This window comes from Phodopus roborovskii, unplaced genomic scaffold, assembly GCF_943737965.1.
Source record: "Phodopus roborovskii unplaced genomic scaffold, PHOROB, whole genome shotgun sequence".
Classification (NCBI taxonomy): domain Eukaryota; kingdom Metazoa; phylum Chordata; class Mammalia; order Rodentia; family Cricetidae; genus Phodopus; species Phodopus roborovskii.
In genome coordinates, this window is record NW_026125444.1 from 15660928 (window position 1) to 15682233 (window position 21306).

The following is a 21306-nucleotide window of genomic DNA, read 5'->3' on the forward strand; positions in this document are numbered from 1 at the left end:
AGTACCTCATGGGAGACTCTTACACATCAGCGAGTTTGTCAGCTTGAGATGCAGCCTTGGGCCCCTCTGCACCATAGCTTCTATGTGCTGACCCTGAGGAAATACTTCCCAGAAGATTTGCCTAAATGATTCTGGTCTCTTAATCATAACAGACAGAGGCAGGTGGATCTCTGAGTTTGAGGCCAGCCTGGTCTACATAGCAAGTTTCAGGACAGCCAGGGCTACATAATAGAGAGACAAAAAGGGGTCAACAACTTTTGCTTCTTATAAATGATACCTTATCCTAGAATGCAAAAATAGCCCCTTTCTAATAATGGTTATGCTTGACTAATTTGCTTTGGAACTCATTGGAATGTATATTTGGTTGCCAATGAATATTTTAATCAGACCCATCTTTTTGACAAACAGGTGGCAGGCAGAGATGATGACTGTGCTTATCACAGACATCAGGACCATCTTGCAGACGTTTTCAGGTGTGAGGAGTGTGAGTATGATGTGGAAAGTGTTGACCCTGCTCATTCTTCCTCTCCGCAATTTCTCACGTTTGTCGTTTCCTTTTCTCTCATACAGTCTGGAGACCCAGCCTGTAGCTGCTGTAAGGCTGACCTTAAGTTGCTGTCGTTTCTGGCTGCTGGACTCTCCTTTGAACGTATCAGTTGCACAGTGAGCCATCTTCCCTGAGAGTATTTTTGTCACACCATTCTGCAGAGATATTGCTGCCCTACTTAGAAACTTGCTTTGCTGCAACTTACCTGTCTCCAGTTCCTGTTTGCCAGTTGTCTTTCTTTAAGTCAATTTCTTTACCTCCCCTCCCCCTAGTTCTCTTACAGGCTCCCTCCCCTCACAATTGATGCCATTGTCTCATGATGCATCGTGTGGGAGGATGGACCTCTTTCATCCCATTTCACCAAATCCCCAGAGCTGTCTATATTTACTTCTGTTCTCCTGTTACAAAGGACGAATATATTACTGGGACACCATTCTGTCTACCACACAAACTGTCTACCACACATTTACTTTTCTCTTAATAGGTGACCAATGTTGTACATCCTTAATGTAGAAAAGTAAGAAAATGCACCAGCAATTTTGGACCCATTAAGTCTTGTTAGTCTCTTAATGGGAATAGAAATATTAGACAGTTGGCAGCTCTACCGACTGCAGACTGAAGATACTAAAAGTTATGTCTGAATACTTTGACTTTTTCTCATGTCATTATTCATCAAACAATACAGTTTGACTGAAAGTATTATAGCTCAGATGGAAAGGTACCTTGGCAGTAGGGAGCCAGGGAATACCTCAAAGTCACACCACACAATAAACCTCACACAAGAGAATTATTGCCTCTGCTCAGGCAAGGAACAGAGGAGAACTGAACAGGACACAGCGCTTATATAGAGTTTCTTGGGGAGGGTGTTGGAACTTTTCAGGGTGAAGATTTCAAGGGTGGAGATTGGTGGATGTTGCACCCAGAGATTGGGCTTTTTGCTCTGTAGTTTGGGAGGCTGGGTCCAGCAGTTAGGGCAGTTAGAGTGTCCTGTGGGTGGAACCTGGCAGTTGGAGGTCCTTAGGGGAGGAGCCTGGCCACTCCTGTGGTTTGAGGGGATTACAATAACTACTTACATACTTTTATATTTTGTCATTTATTATGAACTATCTAGAGGTGAATCATACAGAAGATATGTTCTATATAAATATGAGACCATTTACTTAGGTTTCTGATTTTGATATGAGGGAGAAGAGGGTTCTGGAACCAGTCCCCACCACCTGTTAAGGGAATAATTCTACTTAATCCCTGCTGATTACAAAGGGTTTCTGAACACTTGAGGTACCCCCAAAAGTCAAGGGCAAAGCTGGGCATAATGTCATATGCCTTCATCCTAAAACTCAGGGGGCTGAATTGCCACATGCTTGAAGCCAGTCTTGGCCACATAGCCACTACAAGCCCTACCTCAAAGGAAAAAAAAAAAAAAAAAGGGCAGTGGCCCACACCTTTATTTAATCCCACCACTGGGGAGACAGAGGAAGGTGGATCTCTGAGAGTTTGAGGACCGCCTGGTCTGAAGATCGAATTCCAGAACAGCCAGGGCCACACAGAGGAAACCCTGTCTCCACCCCTAAACGAGTACTGTAAGAATCTAAGGGAAGTTAGTTATTTAATTTCTCTAGGTCTTGGCTTCCAGGGTTACAAACATGCACTACCACACCTGAACATGGTGTTTTATGCATTCTATCACAGAGCTATATTGCCACCCTAACTTAGATAATTCTGGTTCTGGAATGTTCTTATCTTCGAGTATAATATAGGTGTATTGACTTCTAAAATTTTATCGAGCTACAACCTTTCTTTTTACTTTTTATGTAAATTATGTTTCTAGAACATTTATTTAAGAGGAAAGAATACAGTGAAAACTATTTAATAATAACACACTAGTATTTTGTGTGCCACTTTTTTTTTTTTTTTTTTTTTTTTTAGACAGGGTGTCTCTGTGTAGCTTTGGAGCCTGTCCTGGCACTCGCTTTGTAGACCAGGCTGGCTTTGAACTCACAGAGATCCTCCTGACTCAGCCTCCCGAGTGCTGGGATTAAAGACATGCGCCACCACCTCCCAGCTTTTTGTTTGTTTGTTTGTATGTTTGTTTGTTTTTTCTGTGCCACTTTCAACACCCAATTCTGTAATAAACACATTCTTTCTGATACTTTAGGTTTTAAGGAGTTTTGAAGGTGAAGTTTGACTTCTCTGTGAGGCAGGTTTGACTCATGGTGCTAAGTGAACTGAACCCTGACCTAAGTAGATCTGTGTTTGCCAAGTCAGGAGAATTGTGGATTTAAGTCCACACTCCACTCCCCAGCTCTCAGACTTACAGGAAGTGAAGACAGTAGCTTGGTGCTCAAGGGCACTATAGCCTCTAAATTGCTTAATTGCCCAGCTGAGAACCCTGGTTAGGTTACTAAGTGACGAAAAGGTGCTATTAGCCCAGCTAGTTACAACTTGGTTATGCTTGTTTCTGTTTGTTTTGTCACTTATACATCTGTATCTTCCCTTTTCCTACCTTTTACTTCGAGGGCCTGTCCTCTATTTTATCATTGTCTCTGACTTAGCTACTTAGTCTCAGCAGTGAACATTCGCTGCTAGTTTACTAAACGTTAGGCACTTGAAACACAGAAATAAATAAGACCAGTGGTTTGTTCCTATTCTCTCTCTCTCTTCCTCTCTCTCCCCCCCCCCAGGCTGACTGAGTGTTAGGATTATAACATGCCACTGCAACTAGCCTAGAATTCATTCTTAACCTAGACCAGGAGCTGGAGATGTGTACTGAAGGAATTTACAGCCATGCTGTAAAATCTGAGAGGCACATATGTGCTCTGTGAGCATGTAGGAGACTACGGAGTGCCGAGGCACTTTTGGGAGCCACGGAAAAAACATGCTAAGGATTAGAACTTCATTTTGAGTACAGTGGGGGGGCAGTTTGGGGGCATTGTAAACAAGAAAGTGTTATGATCAGATTCAAAACAAGCAAGCTGTTGATAGTCATGTATAAATAAGATGAATTTAACATGCCCGGGGGCCTACACAGGATTGGAATTATCTCACTTTTCAGAGCTGCATCTGAGCACTCTGGGCATCAGCTGAGACTTTCTAAGTCAGGTTGGAATTCTAATAAGATTTTAACAAATGTATGTACACTTGTCTGTGTGGCATTGGCTCTTGGATGGATGGTTATGGCCGACCTCAGGTAGCCGCTTGTTAGGAAGAAAGGAGATACAGTAAGAGATACTGTAGATATTGTATTCTTTCCTCCATGACTCCACTCCTCAGCACACACCAGTAACTCCTATACTTCCCATCTCTTTCCAATTAAATGGAGCTTCTCTGATGCTACACCCTCAATACATGATAGATGCCCTGCCACATCCATACTGACCTTTTCTTAGATGATCCATTTTCTTACATTCATTGATTGACTGTAGTGATGGGGATTGAACCTGGGCCTTGTCCATGCTACACAAGCATTCCACTGAGCTATGTCCAGCTATGTCTTCTGTCCCATCACCCCCATTCCACCCCCCCTATGCTGGAGATTGAACCTGTAGACATCTTGAAGTCAGGGACCGTCTCTAGGCTGCTAACACAAGGTAGGCATCGGTGAATATTTGTGGTTTGATTAAATGAATGAATTCACTACACATAAGAAGAAAAGATAGATAGTTGGTAGAGTACTTGCCTAGAGGCCCAGGGTTTGATATCCAGCCACTTAAATCTGGGTTTGGCGCTACATGTATGTAATCCTAGCACTTGGGAGGTAGAGACGGGAGGATCAGAAGTAGAGGGTTGTTAGTTTGAAGCCAGTCTAGACTACATGAGACAGCCTCAAAGAAAACAACAAAACTCAAAACTGTATCTGGTATGTTGGGAAACAGCTTGTACATATTATTAGCATAATAGTGAAGTTTGTGTAACTCTGGAAGCTTCCAGCAACTGTTACTGCCTTTAAGTACTTTTTACCGTTATTTGTTCTGACACGAGGCTTCAGGCTATCTTTGAGCACCTTGTTCTCCAGCTTCTGCCTCCTGAGCACGGGGTCGCATAAGTGTCCTTACCCACTGAGCCCTCACTCCAGCACCCAAGTGTGCTTTTTAACTCATTAACTTCCCTGATCCTCTCAAAATTCCTCCTGAACAGATGAGGAAACAGGCAGAATAGGTAATTAACTCAAGGTTACACAGTAAGTGGAGAAATGCAGCCAGGCAGTCTAGTACTACTCTGCTAGATCTAGTTTGGGGGCAGTGTAGCTTCCTGGTACTGAATTTATATAAACAAATATATTAATCTCTATTTTAAAAATTTCAGGACTAGAAAGATGGCTCAACAGTTAAGAGCACTTAATTGCTCTTTCAAGGACCAAGGTTTGGTTTCCAGAACTACCCAGATAGTAGTTCACAACCACCTGTAATTCCCGTTCCAGGGTATCTGGTACCCTCTTCTGGCCTCTACAGGCGCCAGACAATGTAGTGCACATACATATATGCTAGCAAATACTCATACATGCAAAATAAAACTTTTTTAAAACCCCAATAATATAAGCATTATCATCATGTTTTTACAAATGAGGAAACAAAGGCTTTAAAAAGAATATAGTTTGCCGGAGGATGCTAGCCCGGTAAGTGCTGGAGCTGACTTCAAAGCCTGTGAGTCTTTAGCAGTCTTGGTGATGTGTCCACGTTGAATCTTCGGAGCACAGAAGGACTGAGAGGTGAGTGAGTTGACGCAGGAGAGAGGGCACTGACGTTTCAGCCTTGAAGAGGTGTGCTGGCACTCTTTTCTGACAAGAGGCTCGAGGTAAACAGCTCATAAAGGAGGAAGTCATTTTGTATCCAGATGTTCGTCCATGGTCCTATGGCCATATTGCTTTGGGCCTGTGGTGAGAGGCCGAACCTCCTGGTGGGAGCATTTTGTTCTCTCATGGCAGTCAGGAAGCAGAGAGAGAGAGAGAGAGAGGAAGGGGACCAGGTCCCAGTATCCCTTTCAGAGGCACAGTCCCCAATAGTTGGTCCCATGTCTCAAAGCTTCTACTACTTTCTGATAGCACACACTCAGGTGGCCGGAGCATAGGCAGCCAGGGAGACCTCAGGCCTGACCACTCCAACCAACCTCATAACTAAGTAGACTGATCTTTGAACTCAGGCACTTTAGCCTTGAACAACCGATGGCCATGTGACTAAAGAATCATGGCTGCTTTTTCTTACAGCCTCAGAGAAAGTAAATGAATCAGAAATACCGAATGTTGGACCTGAATGCTTTGACCTTTCACAGTCCAGTCTCCCTCAGTTTATCCTGAGAATCATCAGATTTGCCGAAGTCTAATACAGCCATGGTGATCATCTTAGAGGGTTATTGCATTCATCACTCCGTGCCTTATGACTTTAGGTTCCAAATTCTTCAAACTTCTACCACATGACTCTGGGGTAGCTGGCTTGGCCTTGGAGGTTCTGATCCCCTGTCAAGTCACCACTGATAGGAGCACAGCTGGCACACAGAGCACGCCTGTTCTTGGAGTTAAAGGAAGTTCTCCTGAGTGGTTTTGATGTCGCTGGCTTCTGGAGCTGGTGTAGTTGACATTGCCACCACCTCACCTAAATGCTGCTGTTCTGTAATCATGTGCAGTAGTATTGCTCCTGCTCTGGCTGTAGAAGGACCCTCTAGGACACAGTATAGTGAAATGTAGTTGTATCGGAATCAAGTTTCTAACTGGTGCATAAATAACTGATGTCCTACATAGTTCATTCCAGTTAATGAACTCCTAAGTTCTCAGATGTAATAGCTATTGTGTTTTCTTTGTGGAAGTGGGGGGATAAAGTTGTCCCTTGCAAATGAAGTCTATTTGAGTTGAAGCCTACACTGAGAAAATGCCATGAGCAAAGGCCTGAGGTGGGAAAGGACATGGTGTAGTAATGACATGATTAAAGAGGTACCATTAAGAAATTAGTTATGTGCTCGTTCTAAAGTCCCCGTCAGCCTGGGAGATGGCTGTTCCACAAGACTGATGAGACAGCAAGGATAAATTAGTGGCAGCACCCGGAATCTCAGCCAAGGCTATTGATTACAAACCCAGCTTGCTCATGGCTACTGCCTGTAGGATCTCACCTCAGGGAGCAGCAGGTGGCGGGGCTCACCGACCAGGCCAGGCCACTGGCATCCCCCAACAGTTCTTCATAGGAGCTACAATGCTTTCCTCTGCTCCACATCCAAAGGGGAACAAGACCACAATCATGATTATTAGCTCCCAAGAAATTGTCCTGTGCATCAGAAATCCACACTAGTGCTAGGACAGCAAGATAGCTCAGCAGGGGTGCTTGCTGCACAAGCCTGGTGGTCTGAGGTCAAAACGTTGTCCTCTGCCCCCCCCCCCCACACACACACACGTCTGCTTTGGCGGTACTCCCCTACACACATACCATGCAAACACATAATGATGATGAAGATTTTTCTTTTACGTGCATCTCACTGTGTAGACCTGGCTGGTTTGGAGCTCACTGTGTTTGTGGGTCAGACTGGCCTCAGATTCACAAAGATCTGCCTGCCTCTGCCTCTGCCTCCCGAGTGCTAGGATTATAGGCATGTATTTCTTCACCCAGCAATAGTATTTTTTACGGCGTCTCTGGTGGTCCAGGTTCCTGTGGTTGGGGCTGAACCTAGCTAGGGCCTGGTATGCTAGACAACAGCTTTACTGTTCGGCGCTTTGTGGTATGCTTCCTGTTGTTTCTTAAACTGACTTGACTTCATTCTCACTGTGTAGCTGAGGGTAACCTTGAACCAGTGATCATCTTGCCTTCCTCTCCTAACACTGGGATTACAGGAATGCACCACCAGGACTGGCATCGCTATGGTACCCTGCTCCTCCTCCGCGGTCTCTCTGTGTAGACCAAGGTGGTCTCAGACTCACAGAGCCACAGATTTGTTTTCAAAGTGCTGGGATTGCATGCCCAGCCCCTATGGTACAACTTTTTTTTTTTTAATTAATTAAATTTATTCATTTATTTTATATTCAGAAGGGAGGTTTCCCCTCCCTTCTCGCCTCCCTTCCCCTCCCCCCACATTCTCCCACCCCTTCCTCCAATCCCCTCCCCCTCTGTTTCTGTTCAGAAAGGGGCAGGCCTCCCTTGGGTATCAACAAAGCATAGCATACCAAGTGGAGGTAAGACTAAGCTTCTCCCTTTGTATTCATGCTGGCAAGGCAACTGTATTTGAGGAAAAGGTTCCCAAGAGCCAGCCAAAGTGTTAGAGACAGCCCCTGCTCCCACTGCTAGGGGCCCTGCAAGTAGAACAAGCTTCACAATTCACACATATGTAGTGGGCCTGGGTTGGTCCCATGCAGGCTCCCTGACTCTGAGCTCCTATGAGCCCAGGTTAATTGTTTCTGTGGTTAAGTGTTCCCTTGTGATGTCCCTGGCTCCTCCAATTCTTCCTCCCTCTCTTTTGCAGGATACCCTGAGCTCAGCCCAGTGTTTAGCTGTGGATCTGTATCTGTTTCCATCAGTTACTGGACGAAGCCTCTCTGATGACAATTGGGCTAGGCACCAGTCTATGAGTATAGCAGAGTATCATTAAGCATCATTACACGGATTTTTCTCCTCCCGATCCTGTTTGGTTCTGTCCTAGGCCTCTGGGCCTTTAGCCTCTGGGTCCTGGCACTCCAAACAGGGTCATGGGTGGGCACTCTCATGGGATAGATAGGTCTGAGGTTGGACCAGTCACTGGTTGGTCACTTCTACAATCTCTCCACACCACCTTTTCCATTTACCGCGTTTCCCATAAGCAGGACAGACTGTAGATCAAAGGCTGTGTGCATGGGCCAGAATCCACCATTGCTAGGAGTCTTAGCTGGGGTCATCCTTGTAGATCCCTGGGAGTCCCCTGGTACCAGTCTCTGTCTGACCCTGAAATGCCCTCTCTTTCCAGTCATCTTCAGTACTCTTCCACTGCGTCTATTTCCTAACCCAATCCTCACATTCCCACCTCCACCCACCCCACCCTACACACAAGATCGCTTCTGTTTCCCCTTTTCTGTGGGATCCATGGGTCTCCCCTTGAGTCCTCCTTGTTTCCTAGCTCCTGACAAAATCCAAAAGCCCTTTATGATAAGCATCTTAGAGAGATCAGGGACATGAGTCACATATCTAAACATAATAAAGGCAATAAACAGCAAGCTGGTATAGCCAATATCAAATTAAATGGAGGGAAACTTAAAGTAATTCCACTAAAATAAGGGACAAGACAAAGCTCTCCACTGTCTCCGTATTTATTCAATACTGTACTTGAAGTTTTAGCTAGAGCAATAAGACAACTTAAGGAGATCAAGGGGTACAGATTGGAAAGAAAGTATTGCTATTTTCAGATGATATGAGAGTATACATAAGCAACCAAAAAAATTCTTTCAGAAAATTCCTACAGTGGTTAAACACTTTAAGGATGTGACTGGAGAGCAGATTTACTCAAAAAACAAACAAACAAACGAAAAAACCCACCTCACTACCCCTCTTATATACAAACGACAAATGGACTGAGAAAAAAATCAGGGACAAACACCCTTCACAATAATCACAAATAACTTAAAATACCCTATGGTATTCTTATTGGATAACATCCTGTAGGAATAAACTAAGCAAACATGTGATTTTATATATCATATATATTTTTTCTTAAATTATGTTTATTTCCAAATTTCAGAAGTGTGTCCAGAGGAGGGTGCTTATATGGTTGCACGGGGAGGGGAGGGATACTGTTGGCATCTTTTTTCTTCCTGATACCAGACCTGTGAGGAAAAACCAGCACTGGACTGAGGCACTTTTCTGAGAACCCTGGGTCTCCTGTATGCCCACACTGGGGGTTGGGGTGGCTGGTGGGTCCTGACTAGCCTCTAGCCTGCAGTCAGTCAGCATTGTGCTGTTTCTGAAACCAAGGCCCCTTAGACCTTCCTGCACATCCCACAGGGAGCCAGCAGAGGGAGCCGTGGTCCCAGAACTGTTTTCAGCATTTCTTCCTAAGCTCTGGCTTTGCGAAGACCATCTTCCCTGGCTTCATCTGAACACCAGTGCAATAAGAATTTCACTTGAGATAGGCGGTGGTGCCAGCCCCCTGGTGGGAGCAGACAGGGAGCTTCTGTAGCTGTTTGAACCCGAAAGCCATAAGGAACTCCGGTTTCAAGGAAACGCCTGTTTACTGTACTGATCCAAATCAGCGGCTCTCAGGAAAGGGGAGCGCCTCCTTGACCTCCTCTTTATTGATCTTGGTATCAGCACTTCCAGTGACGTGTCTGAGGGGCGGGAGAAAATCAACCAGGGCCTTGTACTCAGGCGAGCAAGCCAGCCTGTTGCTGCAGGAAGCCCCACAGAGGAGGTGGGCTAGAGTTCAGGGCAGAGCCTTGCATCCGTTCTGATTTTGAGCAGCAGGCAGAAGGCTTTGAGGTCGGCTGGTGACAGATTTGCCAGGCAGCTGGCTCACAATCTAGATTTGAACAGGAAGCTTCTGTGAAAAGAGATAACAGCTTCCTTTAACTTCCGACCTTCCGAATCACTAGGCCTAGGCCGGGGTATTCTTTGGGCTCTCAGGTAACCCTGGCCTTTCCAAACCAGCTTTCCCTTTTGCTTCAGGACATACCTTCCCCACGCCTGCACTATGGAGAAGTGGGACAGTAATGAGGGCACCTCTGCTTTTCACATGCCTGAGTGGATGGTGAGTTCTCCTGTGCTTCGCCCTTGTCCTGTCTGCTGTTTCTTGATAACAAAGGAGAGCCTTTTCCTGGCAGGTGACAAGGACCATCTATCTGCAAGAAGCCACTGCGGAGATACATGCTGGGAAAATCCTGACTGGCTCCTATGCCCTGGGTCCCTCGTACTTCTTAATGAATTGCCAGGGAAGCGGAAGGCCTGTTCAGAGCCGGCAGGCGCGGCAGGGGATTGCCCTGCTGCTCGGGTGGGTGGCGCTGACTACAGTGTGGGCACGCATTGCAGAGATGGATTATTCTTCGATTGTTTTGTATTCTCTCTAAAGTTAATGCTAAGCTGTGCCTTGTGGGTGTAGAACAGAGAATATGGGAAAGGACGGCGCACAACTAGAACTTGTAGAAGTGTTGCATTCTCCAGGCTCTGAAGGAGTGTAAACATTTCTCCCTCGCCTGTCTCTTTCGTTCCTTTTGTCAGATCTTCTATGTATATCGCTACAAAGCAAGAAACTTTACTTCCTTCATATAGTTCTCGCAGATACCTTTGTTAGGTCTGGTAAGTAGTTTTCGTAAAAGAATAATTAAGTTGATATTTGTTGATAAGCACTAGCGCACATAAAACCAAAACTGTGGAACATGGTGGCCCAGGCCAGCCATCCCAGCACTTGGGGGTAGCAGCAAGAGGCTCAGGAGTTCAAGGCCAGTCCCAGTTACAAAGTGAGTTCGAGGCCAACCTGCACTCCAGCCGATCCTGTCTCAAAAACAAAGAGCAGTGACAACAAATTCTAACTTTCTGGCTTCAATTTCAACTGTTGACTTTAAAACCTTTTAAATTGCATTTTACTATTGGAGGGGGCACATGTACCCCGACACAGCAGCGGAGGTCAGAGAACAACTTGCAGAAGTCAGGTTCTCCCATTCTAGAAATCATTCAGGTTTGGCAGCAGCTGCCTTCATCTGATGAGCCATCTCTAGGCCCTTAACTGTAGATTTGAAACTCTTCAGTGTCCTAACTGGTTTCTGAAAACCTTAGTCTGACTTCTTGAACCCTGTCTGCATATTTACTTATTGTAAACTTGTTACACTTTTGTAAACTTGTTACACTTTTACAACGTATTCTAAGTTCTCCTTAGTTTATAGAGATAGGGACTAGAAGAAATAACTATTACAACAATGATTAACTAAATATATACCAGACCTAACAAAGACTCAGCAGAGATTTTTATCTGAGCATTGTTTTGCTACTGTGCCTTTTGTTTGTTTGTTTGTTTTTCCAGACGGGGTTTCTCTGTGCAGCCTGGCTGTCCTGGAACTCACTCTGTAGACCAGGCTGGCCTCAACCTCAGTGATCCACCTTCCTCTGCCTCCCCAGTGCTGGGATTAAAGGTGTGCACCACCATCGCCTAGCTACTATGCTATTTTCATAAAAGCTATTGCTGTTGTTTTTTTTTTTAAATATTTTAGAGCATTGTGCTCATTTGAAAAATATCTGATGGAAAGAAATTCTATTTGTCCATAAAATAATTACAAGTGTAGGGATTTAGATAACTGGAAATGATTCACTTAATTATCCTGGCTCCTTAATTCTTGTTTTTGGTTTTGCTTCTTCGTTTTTGAATCTCCAGCTATTTAGTGCTAACAAGAGAGAGCAGGAAATTTGGTTTTGTTACAGGAGGGACCACAGTGAGGTATGACATTTTGTTGGGAGTACTGCAGAAGAACCCTATTGAACATTTGCGCCACCTCAGATCAATACGAACATTCTCGAAGCTTACACTTTGTAAAAAAAAAAAAAAAAAAAAAAAAAAGGCCAGTTCATTGTCCTCTCAAAAAGAGCTGCTCCTGAGTCTGTATCCATTTACCCTTTTCCTGTTTATGTGGACAGGAACACGACCTTAAGGTACTTAGGACTGTTGCTTAAGGCACGTGACCTAGGGCTTCCTAGTGAGTGAAGAACATTTTAAACGTTTTAATGTATCTCAGTCTCCTGGCCCTTTATTTCAAAATCAGGAAAGTCCCTTTAATCAGTAGAAATGCAGCAAGGAGCAATAGGGAGAGGCTTGTCTCCAGGAATGCCATTGGATCCTTTGCTATCTTTCTTTGTCAAAGGCTTTCGATACGGCCCAAGTCATTAACTTCTGACCTAGTCTGAAGGTGACCCTGCTAGCTGCTTAGCCAGCAGTTAGCCACGGAGCACCTCTGGTGCATTGCCTATGGATTTCCAGATCTCACCTGCAAACCGTAGAAAGTGCCTTTTAATCCCCAATAGAAAATTCTGAAGCCAGCTCCCACATGGGGCCAAAATATCAAGAAAGTTTTGACAAATGTCCGCTTTACATTTCAGTGTACACAGTGTTCGGAGTACACAGAGTGTGAGACTCACCAGTGCAATGGCCCTTGGGAGAGGGGCCTCTCCCAAGCCTTTTCTGGAGGAACACAGAGCAGAATTGTATCCCCCCTCCCCCCCCCACATCTGTCGTTAGTAATCACCAGCAAAGTGGGACTTGTGCGCCCTGGAACTGGTAACCAGTTCCGGCTGGACTCTTTGCTTATATCTCTCGTGTCTTTACACGAATTCTGGAGATTGAACTGAAATTAAGCCCAAGCAAATAATATCCACACCCAAATCTGTAGCAGCATGTGCCTATGATTGCAGGAATATAAGCCAGGACAGAGTGTGAAGAACCCCAAGCTCAATAAATGACGAGGTAGACCTTCTAGGTGACATTCCCATCAGTCACTAGAAACTCCTGCCAAAGTTTATTTTCACGTGAAGGATTTTCTTAGCCTTATTCAGGCAGTTAAACTCTGGCCAGTTGGAGAACTCATTCTGTAAAGATTTATTAATATATTTTAATCTTCCCTGATAAATCTTTAGACCCTTCTGTCTTGTATTGGATCCATGGAAATAACAGTAACTCTTGTTAAGTTTCCCTTTTAATATTTCTTCTACCCAGTCTCTCTGTAGTGCTTTTCCATGTGAAACCTGGTTGCTTAACCTTCTTGAGCGCAGAGCGAGCTCACGGCAGTATTCTTTGGGGCAAAAGTAATTCTTTTTGCAGGTAAAGATTTGTTTAGACTGTCCATTTGTCTTGGGAAGAGAAGATGTCTCCAGGAGTGTTTGAACTTGGCAATGAAACCTAAACCTTTATGCTACTACCTCTTTTAGGGGTTGTAGATATCTGAGTATTACAGATTCTGAATTTTTACCTTAAAAGACTAGAAAGATTAATACTTTGTTTGTATACCATTATACGGTCCTCAAAACCCTCTTATATCCTAATTTTGTCAGACACGTTTTTTATGTGTGTGATGGGGTGGTGATGGTATGTATGTAGATTCAGGAGAACAAACTTGGCTATATTCCTCAGGCACTGCCCACTCTATTTGAGACAGAGCCTACTGGCCTGGAACTCACCAAGTAAGCTAGGCTGGCTGACCAGCAAGCCTCAAGGCTTGTCTTTTCTTCTCAAGTCTGGGATTTAAAACTGGGGTCACCAAACTGGCCCTCTTTACAAGAATCCTGGAGATGGAACCAAGATCAAACTCTGGCAAGAATACTTGCCTACGATGCCAGAGGCTGTTAAGTTCCCTTCCCAGCACCACTGCTTAAATGACAACAACAAAACCACTTTACTGTTTGTCAAATGAAGATAATGATGCCCACTTCTTAGATCCTTGTGCATGGCCCAGCAAGGTGGCTCAGCAAATAAAGGCCCTTGCTGTCAAGCTGACGGATCTGAGTGTAATCCTCAAAGCTACATAGAAGGAGAGATCCGGCTCCCACAGGTTATCTTCTGACCACCACCCCTACACACAAAATAAATGTAATTTTAAAAAATCTTTTGAAAGATTCTTATATAGGAGTAACACATGGGCATGATACACATCAACACACCACTTCTCTCAGAGAAATCAGTGAACTCTATGCAATATGGTCTTTTTTCCTGGAGGAAAAGATTATCCTTGCAAAACAAGCTATCATTTTGGCTTTTCTTGCACTCAAGAAGCAGTTTTTCCTCTCCTCTCTCTCTCTCTCTCTCTCTCTCTCTCTCTCTTTCCTCTTCTCTTTCATCAAACCATATCCCCACCTAGACCTGTGGCAGGTAGTCTAGTGTAGCATTCCTCAGGCTTCTTTCTGGCTGTCTCTGTTTGGCTGAATGTTTTTTTGTTTGTTTGTTTTTGTTTTTTGGCATGTAATAAGGTTGTTGTGATTGTGAGGACTCAGTGGTAAATTCTCCCTTGTGATTGCATCTTCCAGGAAACACGTTTACAAAATCTTGTATGTATGCATGTGTGTGCATGTGAATATATGGGCGTGCAAACTCATGTGCATTTGCATGCTACTGTGTGTGCACAGTGGTTAGAGGGTGATGCTGGGTGTCTTTCATTGCTGGCGGCCTTGTATTGCCTTAAGACAGGGTCTCTCACTGACACAGAAGCTTGGAAGTTCACCATTTCCATAGGCTGGCTGGCCTGTGAGCCCCAGGGTCCGACGTCTCCACACTAGGGTAATGAGTACATGCAGCCATGTCCAGCACTTTACATTGGTACTGAGCATTCCAACTCAGGTCCCATGCTTGCAAAACAAGGGTGTCTGATCCACTGAGCCATCTCCCTAGCCCCCAAATATGCTTTTTTTTTTTAATAATAAAAAAGTGAATGGATCACTCAATACTAAATAAGCATCAGTGTTGTTGAGATAAAACTAGGTACTGAATGTAAAAAAAATCTGTATAGAAAGTATGCAAACTCAGGCATGGTGTTTGTTGTCTTTGAAAGGCTGAGGCAGGATGATCCTCAAGTTCCAGGGCCAGTATGCATTGTGAGACTCTGTGTCTAAATAAATAAGCAAATAAGTATTAAGGAAAGAATCGAGAGTAAATAAATAAATAAAATGAGAAAATTGATTTCCTTGGTGACAGAGCTGGATCTAGTGTCCCCTGCCTGGCTAACCCAAGGGCAGAGTATATATAGAACGGGATTGCCTGACCACTTAGTATCATTAATGGTTTTTTTTTTTCTTTATAAATTCCCTCATTGTTTCAGTGACTCTATAGTTAATTTTCTTCTAATGAGATGAGGCTAACTAAAATCATCTGACATAGAAAAGGAGGAGGTAAAGTTGAAAGGGAACCTAATTAGCAAGTTAATTATAACAGGAAAAAGTGCATGGGTTATATAAATAAGCCATTGATGTATGCATGTATGTTGGGCCTTGTCTAGGGACTTGTTAAGGTTTAGAGGTCAAAGGAGCTGTGTAATGATGTGTAAGGAAAAATAGTAATAAAGGAAAACATCCAGAATTAGGAATGGCTGATGGGCCAATAGCAGAACTGCCTTATTAAACCCCGCTCTACGGCCGAAAGGGTTGTTGGAGCTGCTTCAGAAATAGCCACCCCCCTCAAAAGAGGGAAAAAAATATAGTGGCAAGCTGGGACCGGAGCCAACAGAATTGCTGATGAGGAAAGTTTAAAACCTTGACCACAAGGGTCCTTGGACCAAAGAGGTGGCCTAGTGCCGGTAATGTCACAGTCTGCTGGCTGGTAGCGTCACTATGCTGAGCAGCAAGAAGAAATACATTGTTAATAGCAACTCTGGGATTAAAGCCCAGGTGAGGCTAAGCGCCCGTTTGCCAGTCTTGCTGCGGCGGCGGCGGCCGTTACTGTCCAAGGCAAGCTGCTTATACTCCCCTTCCCCTCCTGTCCAGCCTTCATCCTTCCCTCTGGCGGGCTTGTGGTGAGCTACCCATTCCTGCCGGCTTCTTTTCCTCTCCTGACTTGGTGTTAGGCAGTGCTGAGGTGTGAGAGGAGCAGTGCCTGCAAGGACTCTGGTTTCTGACGAGGTAGGAAAGTCAGGTAAATCTTGGTAGATTCTGCCAAGGCGCCTTAACTGGCCGGGCATGTCGTTGCTTTACAGACTGGGGTGGGATGGGGTGGGCTGGCACTGATGAGGTCACCAGAGATGCCGCATTTAACTCATGTTTTGGTTATCAGTGAAAAGGAAACATTTATTGGAGAATCGCATGACTCACTAGATTAAATGGTTTCTCCCTAATGTTCTTCTATATCAATAACCTGGGAGGGGGCATTGAATTTACTGAGAAATTAGCAAGACCGGTTTTCTGTGACCAGCCTATTTCCTTAGAACCCAAAGAGCCGAAGTTGGTGACGGCATTACCACAACTGAAAGGCTGTAGGACACGGAGCTCAGCCTCAAGACACACTTGAAGTGACAGAGCAGCTGGGTTTCTGAGTGACTTAATGTTACTGCGCTAAGTAGGGGTAACTGAGAGGAAGCGACTGGCCTCCTCTAGTGGTAGATATGTACTCGTGTGTGTCTGTGTGCACACACATGCAGCTGTTACGTCAGCGTGTGTGGTTGGCATGGGGGGGTGTGTTGCAAATCTGAGGCGAGAGTTATATTTTAGGCTTTTTTTTTTTAATAAGGGGGGCACTGCTGAACACACTGCCTTGTTGTGGTCTTTGGAAAAACATGCATTCCTTTTCTTGATGGGCCTCTGAAAAAGAGCGAAGGCCTGTGATTACCCCTACCGGGTTGATGAACTGAGTGCCAGCATTGGCCCTGACTTCTGTGCACCTTCCCCCACCTTTCCCTTGCCAGTTTTTTTAACCCTTAAAATTACTCTATGCAGAATTCATGCTTACTGTGACTACTAACCTTCCCTCAAATACAGGCAATGAAGGTAGAATAGGCTCCCCCAGGCCCCTTGGTTCAGCATGTGACTGGGTGCATAGGATACAGCAGTTATCTATCTCTCTGTGCCTGAGAATATAAATAAGGGCGACTAGAAATCAGCCCATATGGAGCCTGTAGTTCATAGCCTTACAGAATACAGGTCGGAAAGCAAGGTGATGAATGCTGAGCTAGAAGTACGTAAAGATTCATGGACTTCCTGCTGGAGTGCATAGAAAGGGCACTTTATCCTTTTTGGAATGAATTGGTACTTCAGCAAAATAATCAAACTTGCCACTTTCCATTTTTCAGTGAGCTCCTATCCCAATGAATAGCCCTATTACAGTGAAAGCAATTTGCAGACTCTGAACCATTGTGCAGGATTTAGTTATTTTTTGTTATAGTTGTGGAAATGCTATACATTTCCTCAGAGGCAGTGAGTGCTAAGCTTTCATTTTGACATTAGCCCCTTGTCCAGTGCTCGGTGACTCAAGAGTTACCTCTAAGTGCAGGAACTGCAGCCACTGATTTCCTTCTGATTTCTGGCCGTAAAAGTTTATTCTAAAAGTTAGAATCAGTTGTCAGGTCTTTGATTCTTTTCTGTAAACTTTCCTCTATGCCACCTTGGATCCAGAAGAATCATATAAGCAACTGTATAAATGTTCGGCTAGGAAAAGCTTATTAATAAAGTAAGTGATAGGAGCTTTGATTAATAAAGCACCAGCAGCACTGCCAACTGTTGGAGAAATAAGTAAAATTAACAAGAATTAATACTAAGTAAAATTAACTATCAGATATGTTACTGGAGTTTCTTGTCCCTCCAGATCCCTCTGCCCTTCTCCTCAAATAAGCACACAGAGACATATATTAATGTATAAACTGTTGGCTGATGGCTAGGGCTTCTTATTGGCTAGCTCTGTCTTAATTATTAACCCATAACTACTTATCTACATATTTCTACATGGCCTGGTGCCGTCTCTCTCTCTCTCTGCCTACCTTTCCCAGAATTCTCCTCATCTCCTAGTCCTGCCTATCTTCCTGCCTCTATTGGCCAGTGTTTTATTCATCAACCAATAAGAGAAACATATATACAGAAGGCCATCCGCCATCATCAGATATTTTTCAAATATAACCTACAGAGTATGATTTGAGTATATAATCAGTCCAATCATCTACTCTTCCCACATCTGTAGTCATTGATAATAAACAAGCGTATGGCTTCCAAAGTATTTCGTGACACTAGACATTAAAAATTAGCTTATTTACTGTATCTAAAGAGCTAACATCTTTGAAAATCTTTAGCAAATTAAAATGGTTACCTGCTGTAGGGGAGGAGGAGTTAATGACCTTTTAAATCTGCCGTGTTTCACAGACCATTCACTGTCTCATGTAAACTTCTCCAAAACCTAGAATGGAGTACTTTACTGCTGTTGTATTTATGGGAAAATGAAGCTCACAAAATCGTCTTGACCAACATCACAAAGTTTATGAATGACACAGCTCATTCGTGAAAAACCTGTTTAAAAAATTAGCATATTGCTCCGAGAAGCTTAAAGCTCCAGGCAAGTCTGTCTCTCTTTTTATACCTTGCTGTTTTCTCATCTAGGTATGTGGGCATACAGAGAATTCCAAAGGTTTTTTTTTTTTTCCCAGCTTTGCATTTTCAGTGAAACAATAGAAAATGTTTCTGAATATGACTTACCTTCTCCCAAATTTAATTTAATCATAATACTGCTCCTCTCGTGTCACAGTTATAATGTACTAAGTATATAGTCATTACATCGAAGACTTGAATTTGATAGAAATTGGTGAAGAATGAAAAGTTATTCTTCTTTGTTTTATTGCCTTTGGAGACAAGGGTTTTCACTGTGTACCCCGGGCTAGCTTTGAACTCATTGTATTCCTTCTGCCTTGGCCTCCTGTGTGCTGAGTATACTACCATACTCAGATCTAGAGAAGTCCCTCCCACTCCACCCACCCTCTCCAGTGTTAGGGATCCATTCCAGGCCTTTGCATGGTAAGAACGCACTCTGTACTTGAGCTGTATACTCTCAACCTTTTTGAGAGGAAGGAGGGGACAAGGTCTTGGCTCAAACTCCCAGGTAGTTTGAACATGACTTTGAACTTCTGATTCTCCTGCTTCCCGGAATCACAGGGGTGTGCCACTACTGCTTTGGCATTCGCAGCTCATGTGGTGCTGGAGACTGTACCAAGGTCCTGGTGCATTCAAGGAAAGCATGCTGCCAACTGAGCTGCATTCCCAGCCCCCAAGAGTCTCTATTCCAAATATAGGTTTGTTTAAGCAAATAAACTGCACTGAAGGTGACACTGAAGGTGTTTTCTCTATTTTGGTTTGAATGAGAATGCCCCCCAAAGGCTCATCATATATTTGAATGCTTCGTCATCTGGGAGTTGGCACTATTTGAGGGTTAGGGGGTGTGACCTTGTTGGAGGAAGTACATCACTGTGGGTTGGCTTTCAGATTTCAAAATCCCATGCTAGGCCCAGTTCTTTCTTCCTCTCTGCCTATGGATCAGAATGTTGCTCTTAGCTACTACTCTACTGTCTGCCTACATGCTGCTATGCTCCTCGACATGATAATGAATGAACCCTCCAAAAATGAAAGCTAGCCTCTTATAAGAGTTGCCTTGGTCATGGTGTCTCTTCACAGCAATAGAACAGTGACTAAGCTGTATAACTAAAGTACTTTTCCTTTCTATAATGAGGGTTCTTTTTCTTAGCAGATCCAGTTTGCTGACCAGAAGCAGGAATTCAACAAGCGTCCTACCAAAATTGGACGTCGGTCTCTGTCTCGTTCCATCTCTCAGTCATCTACTGACAGCTATAGCTCAGGTGAGTTGCTAAGCTGCCATAACCCGCTGTCAAGGTTAATTGGTCTCTGCAACAGGTCTTCCGTCTATCCAAGGCCAATCAGTGTCTTCCATCTATCCAAGGCCAATCACTCTTAATTAGTGATTGAGGGTAGGGGGCCCAGCCCATTTTGAGTTGTGCATAAGAAAGTAGGCTGAGCAAACATTAACGAGCAAGCCAGAAAGCAGAGCACCCTTTTCTGCCTCTGCCTCAGCTCCTGGCTCCAGGATCCTGCCCTGTTTGAGTTCCTGCCCTGACCTCCTTTGATGATGAACAGCAATGTGGAAGAGTAAGCAAATAAACCCTTTCCCCTCTGACTTGCTTTTGGTCATGGCGTTTCGTCACAGCAATATAACCCTAAAACACCATCTTTACTTATTTTTTAAGATTATCATATGCACTTGTTTTATGCCCCTATATGTGCGTGCACAAATACAAATATGCATTCCATGAGCATAAAAGCCTTACCTGTCTCTACCACAAGTGTGTCTCTAGCACATCAAACAAACAGTATTTGGATCATAGTTGATGCTAATATTTGTTGTGAGGATGCCAGTAAACTGAGGAAAGATCATCCAGAGATAGCCTCTGCGACCCAACCTACACTTACCCTAATGTCAGTCCACAATGTCAGTCCACAATGAGAGTACTGCACAAGGAGGGGGTCTCCCAGCAGCACCAGTATGTACCTAGCAGACTCATGCTGGGGAAAGTGACCAATTTACACATCAAAAATTTTTGCTGGGCCGTGGTGGTGAGCACCTTTAATCCCAGCACTTGGAGGCAGAGGCAAGTGAATCTCTGTGAGTTCAAGGCAAGCCTGGTTTACAGATCGAGTTCCAGGACAACTAGGGCTGTTACACACCCTGTCTTGCAAAGCAAAAACAAAACAAAACAAAACAAAAAAGTTGTCAGCCTAATATATCCATTGGAGGATAACACCCTAGTTTTAGAGACAAAAGTAGAAATATGATCTGGTGGGTGCTAGAATTGTCATCTTATGTGAATGTGGCATCCCTGGCAAATGTCCATCTGGCCTCACAGAGAGCATTTAAATGACAGAGTCACCTGGCTTATCTAGTTATTTATTTCCCAACAAGCACAAGCCCTTACATTATCTCTAGTATTTAAATATTTTACTTAGAAATAAAATTCACCATTTTTATTCTCTATCTTTTTTTGATATTCTACTAACCCATTATGCTCATCTGGATACATTCTAGATCATGTTTTCAGAAATATTGCCTATGCAAGTAGTATTCATGATATTTCCTGGCCTAATCTCAAAGAAGTATTATTTTCATAAACTCAGTACTTTTTATTACTTTTTGTCAAGGCAGTCTCTCCACATGTGCTGGCTGTGCTAGAACTTCCTATGTAAATAAGGCTGGCCTCAAACTTACAGAGATCTGTACGTCTTTGCCTCTTCGTGGCACTTTAAAATACAAAAACCTAAACAAAAAAAAAATTTTTTTAAATCATAAGAGCAGATGAAAAGAATAACCTTTTCTTCAGATTT

The 21306-nt window shown here is 43.8% G+C and overlaps 1 protein-coding gene across 5 annotated transcripts in view; it reads left to right on the forward strand.

Annotated features, from left to right (window-relative positions):
• Ahcyl2 (adenosylhomocysteinase like 2) overlaps nt 1–21306 on the forward strand; it is a 134740-nt gene that overhangs the window by 73758 nt on the left and 39676 nt on the right. The window contains exons 1-2 of one of the 5 annotated variants that reach the window (XM_051175825.1): nt 10093–10231; nt 19661–19769. In XM_051175825.1, coding sequence (XP_051031782.1) covers nt 10175–10231; nt 19661–19769 — 166 coding nt within the window. In that variant the 5' untranslated portion in view covers nt 10093–10174. Of the gene's footprint in view, nt 1–10092; nt 10232–15761; nt 15835–19657; nt 19770–21306 lie in introns of those variants that run through there. The other 4 variants (XM_051175824.1, XM_051175826.1, XM_051175822.1 and 1 more) reach the window with 4 other exon arrangements.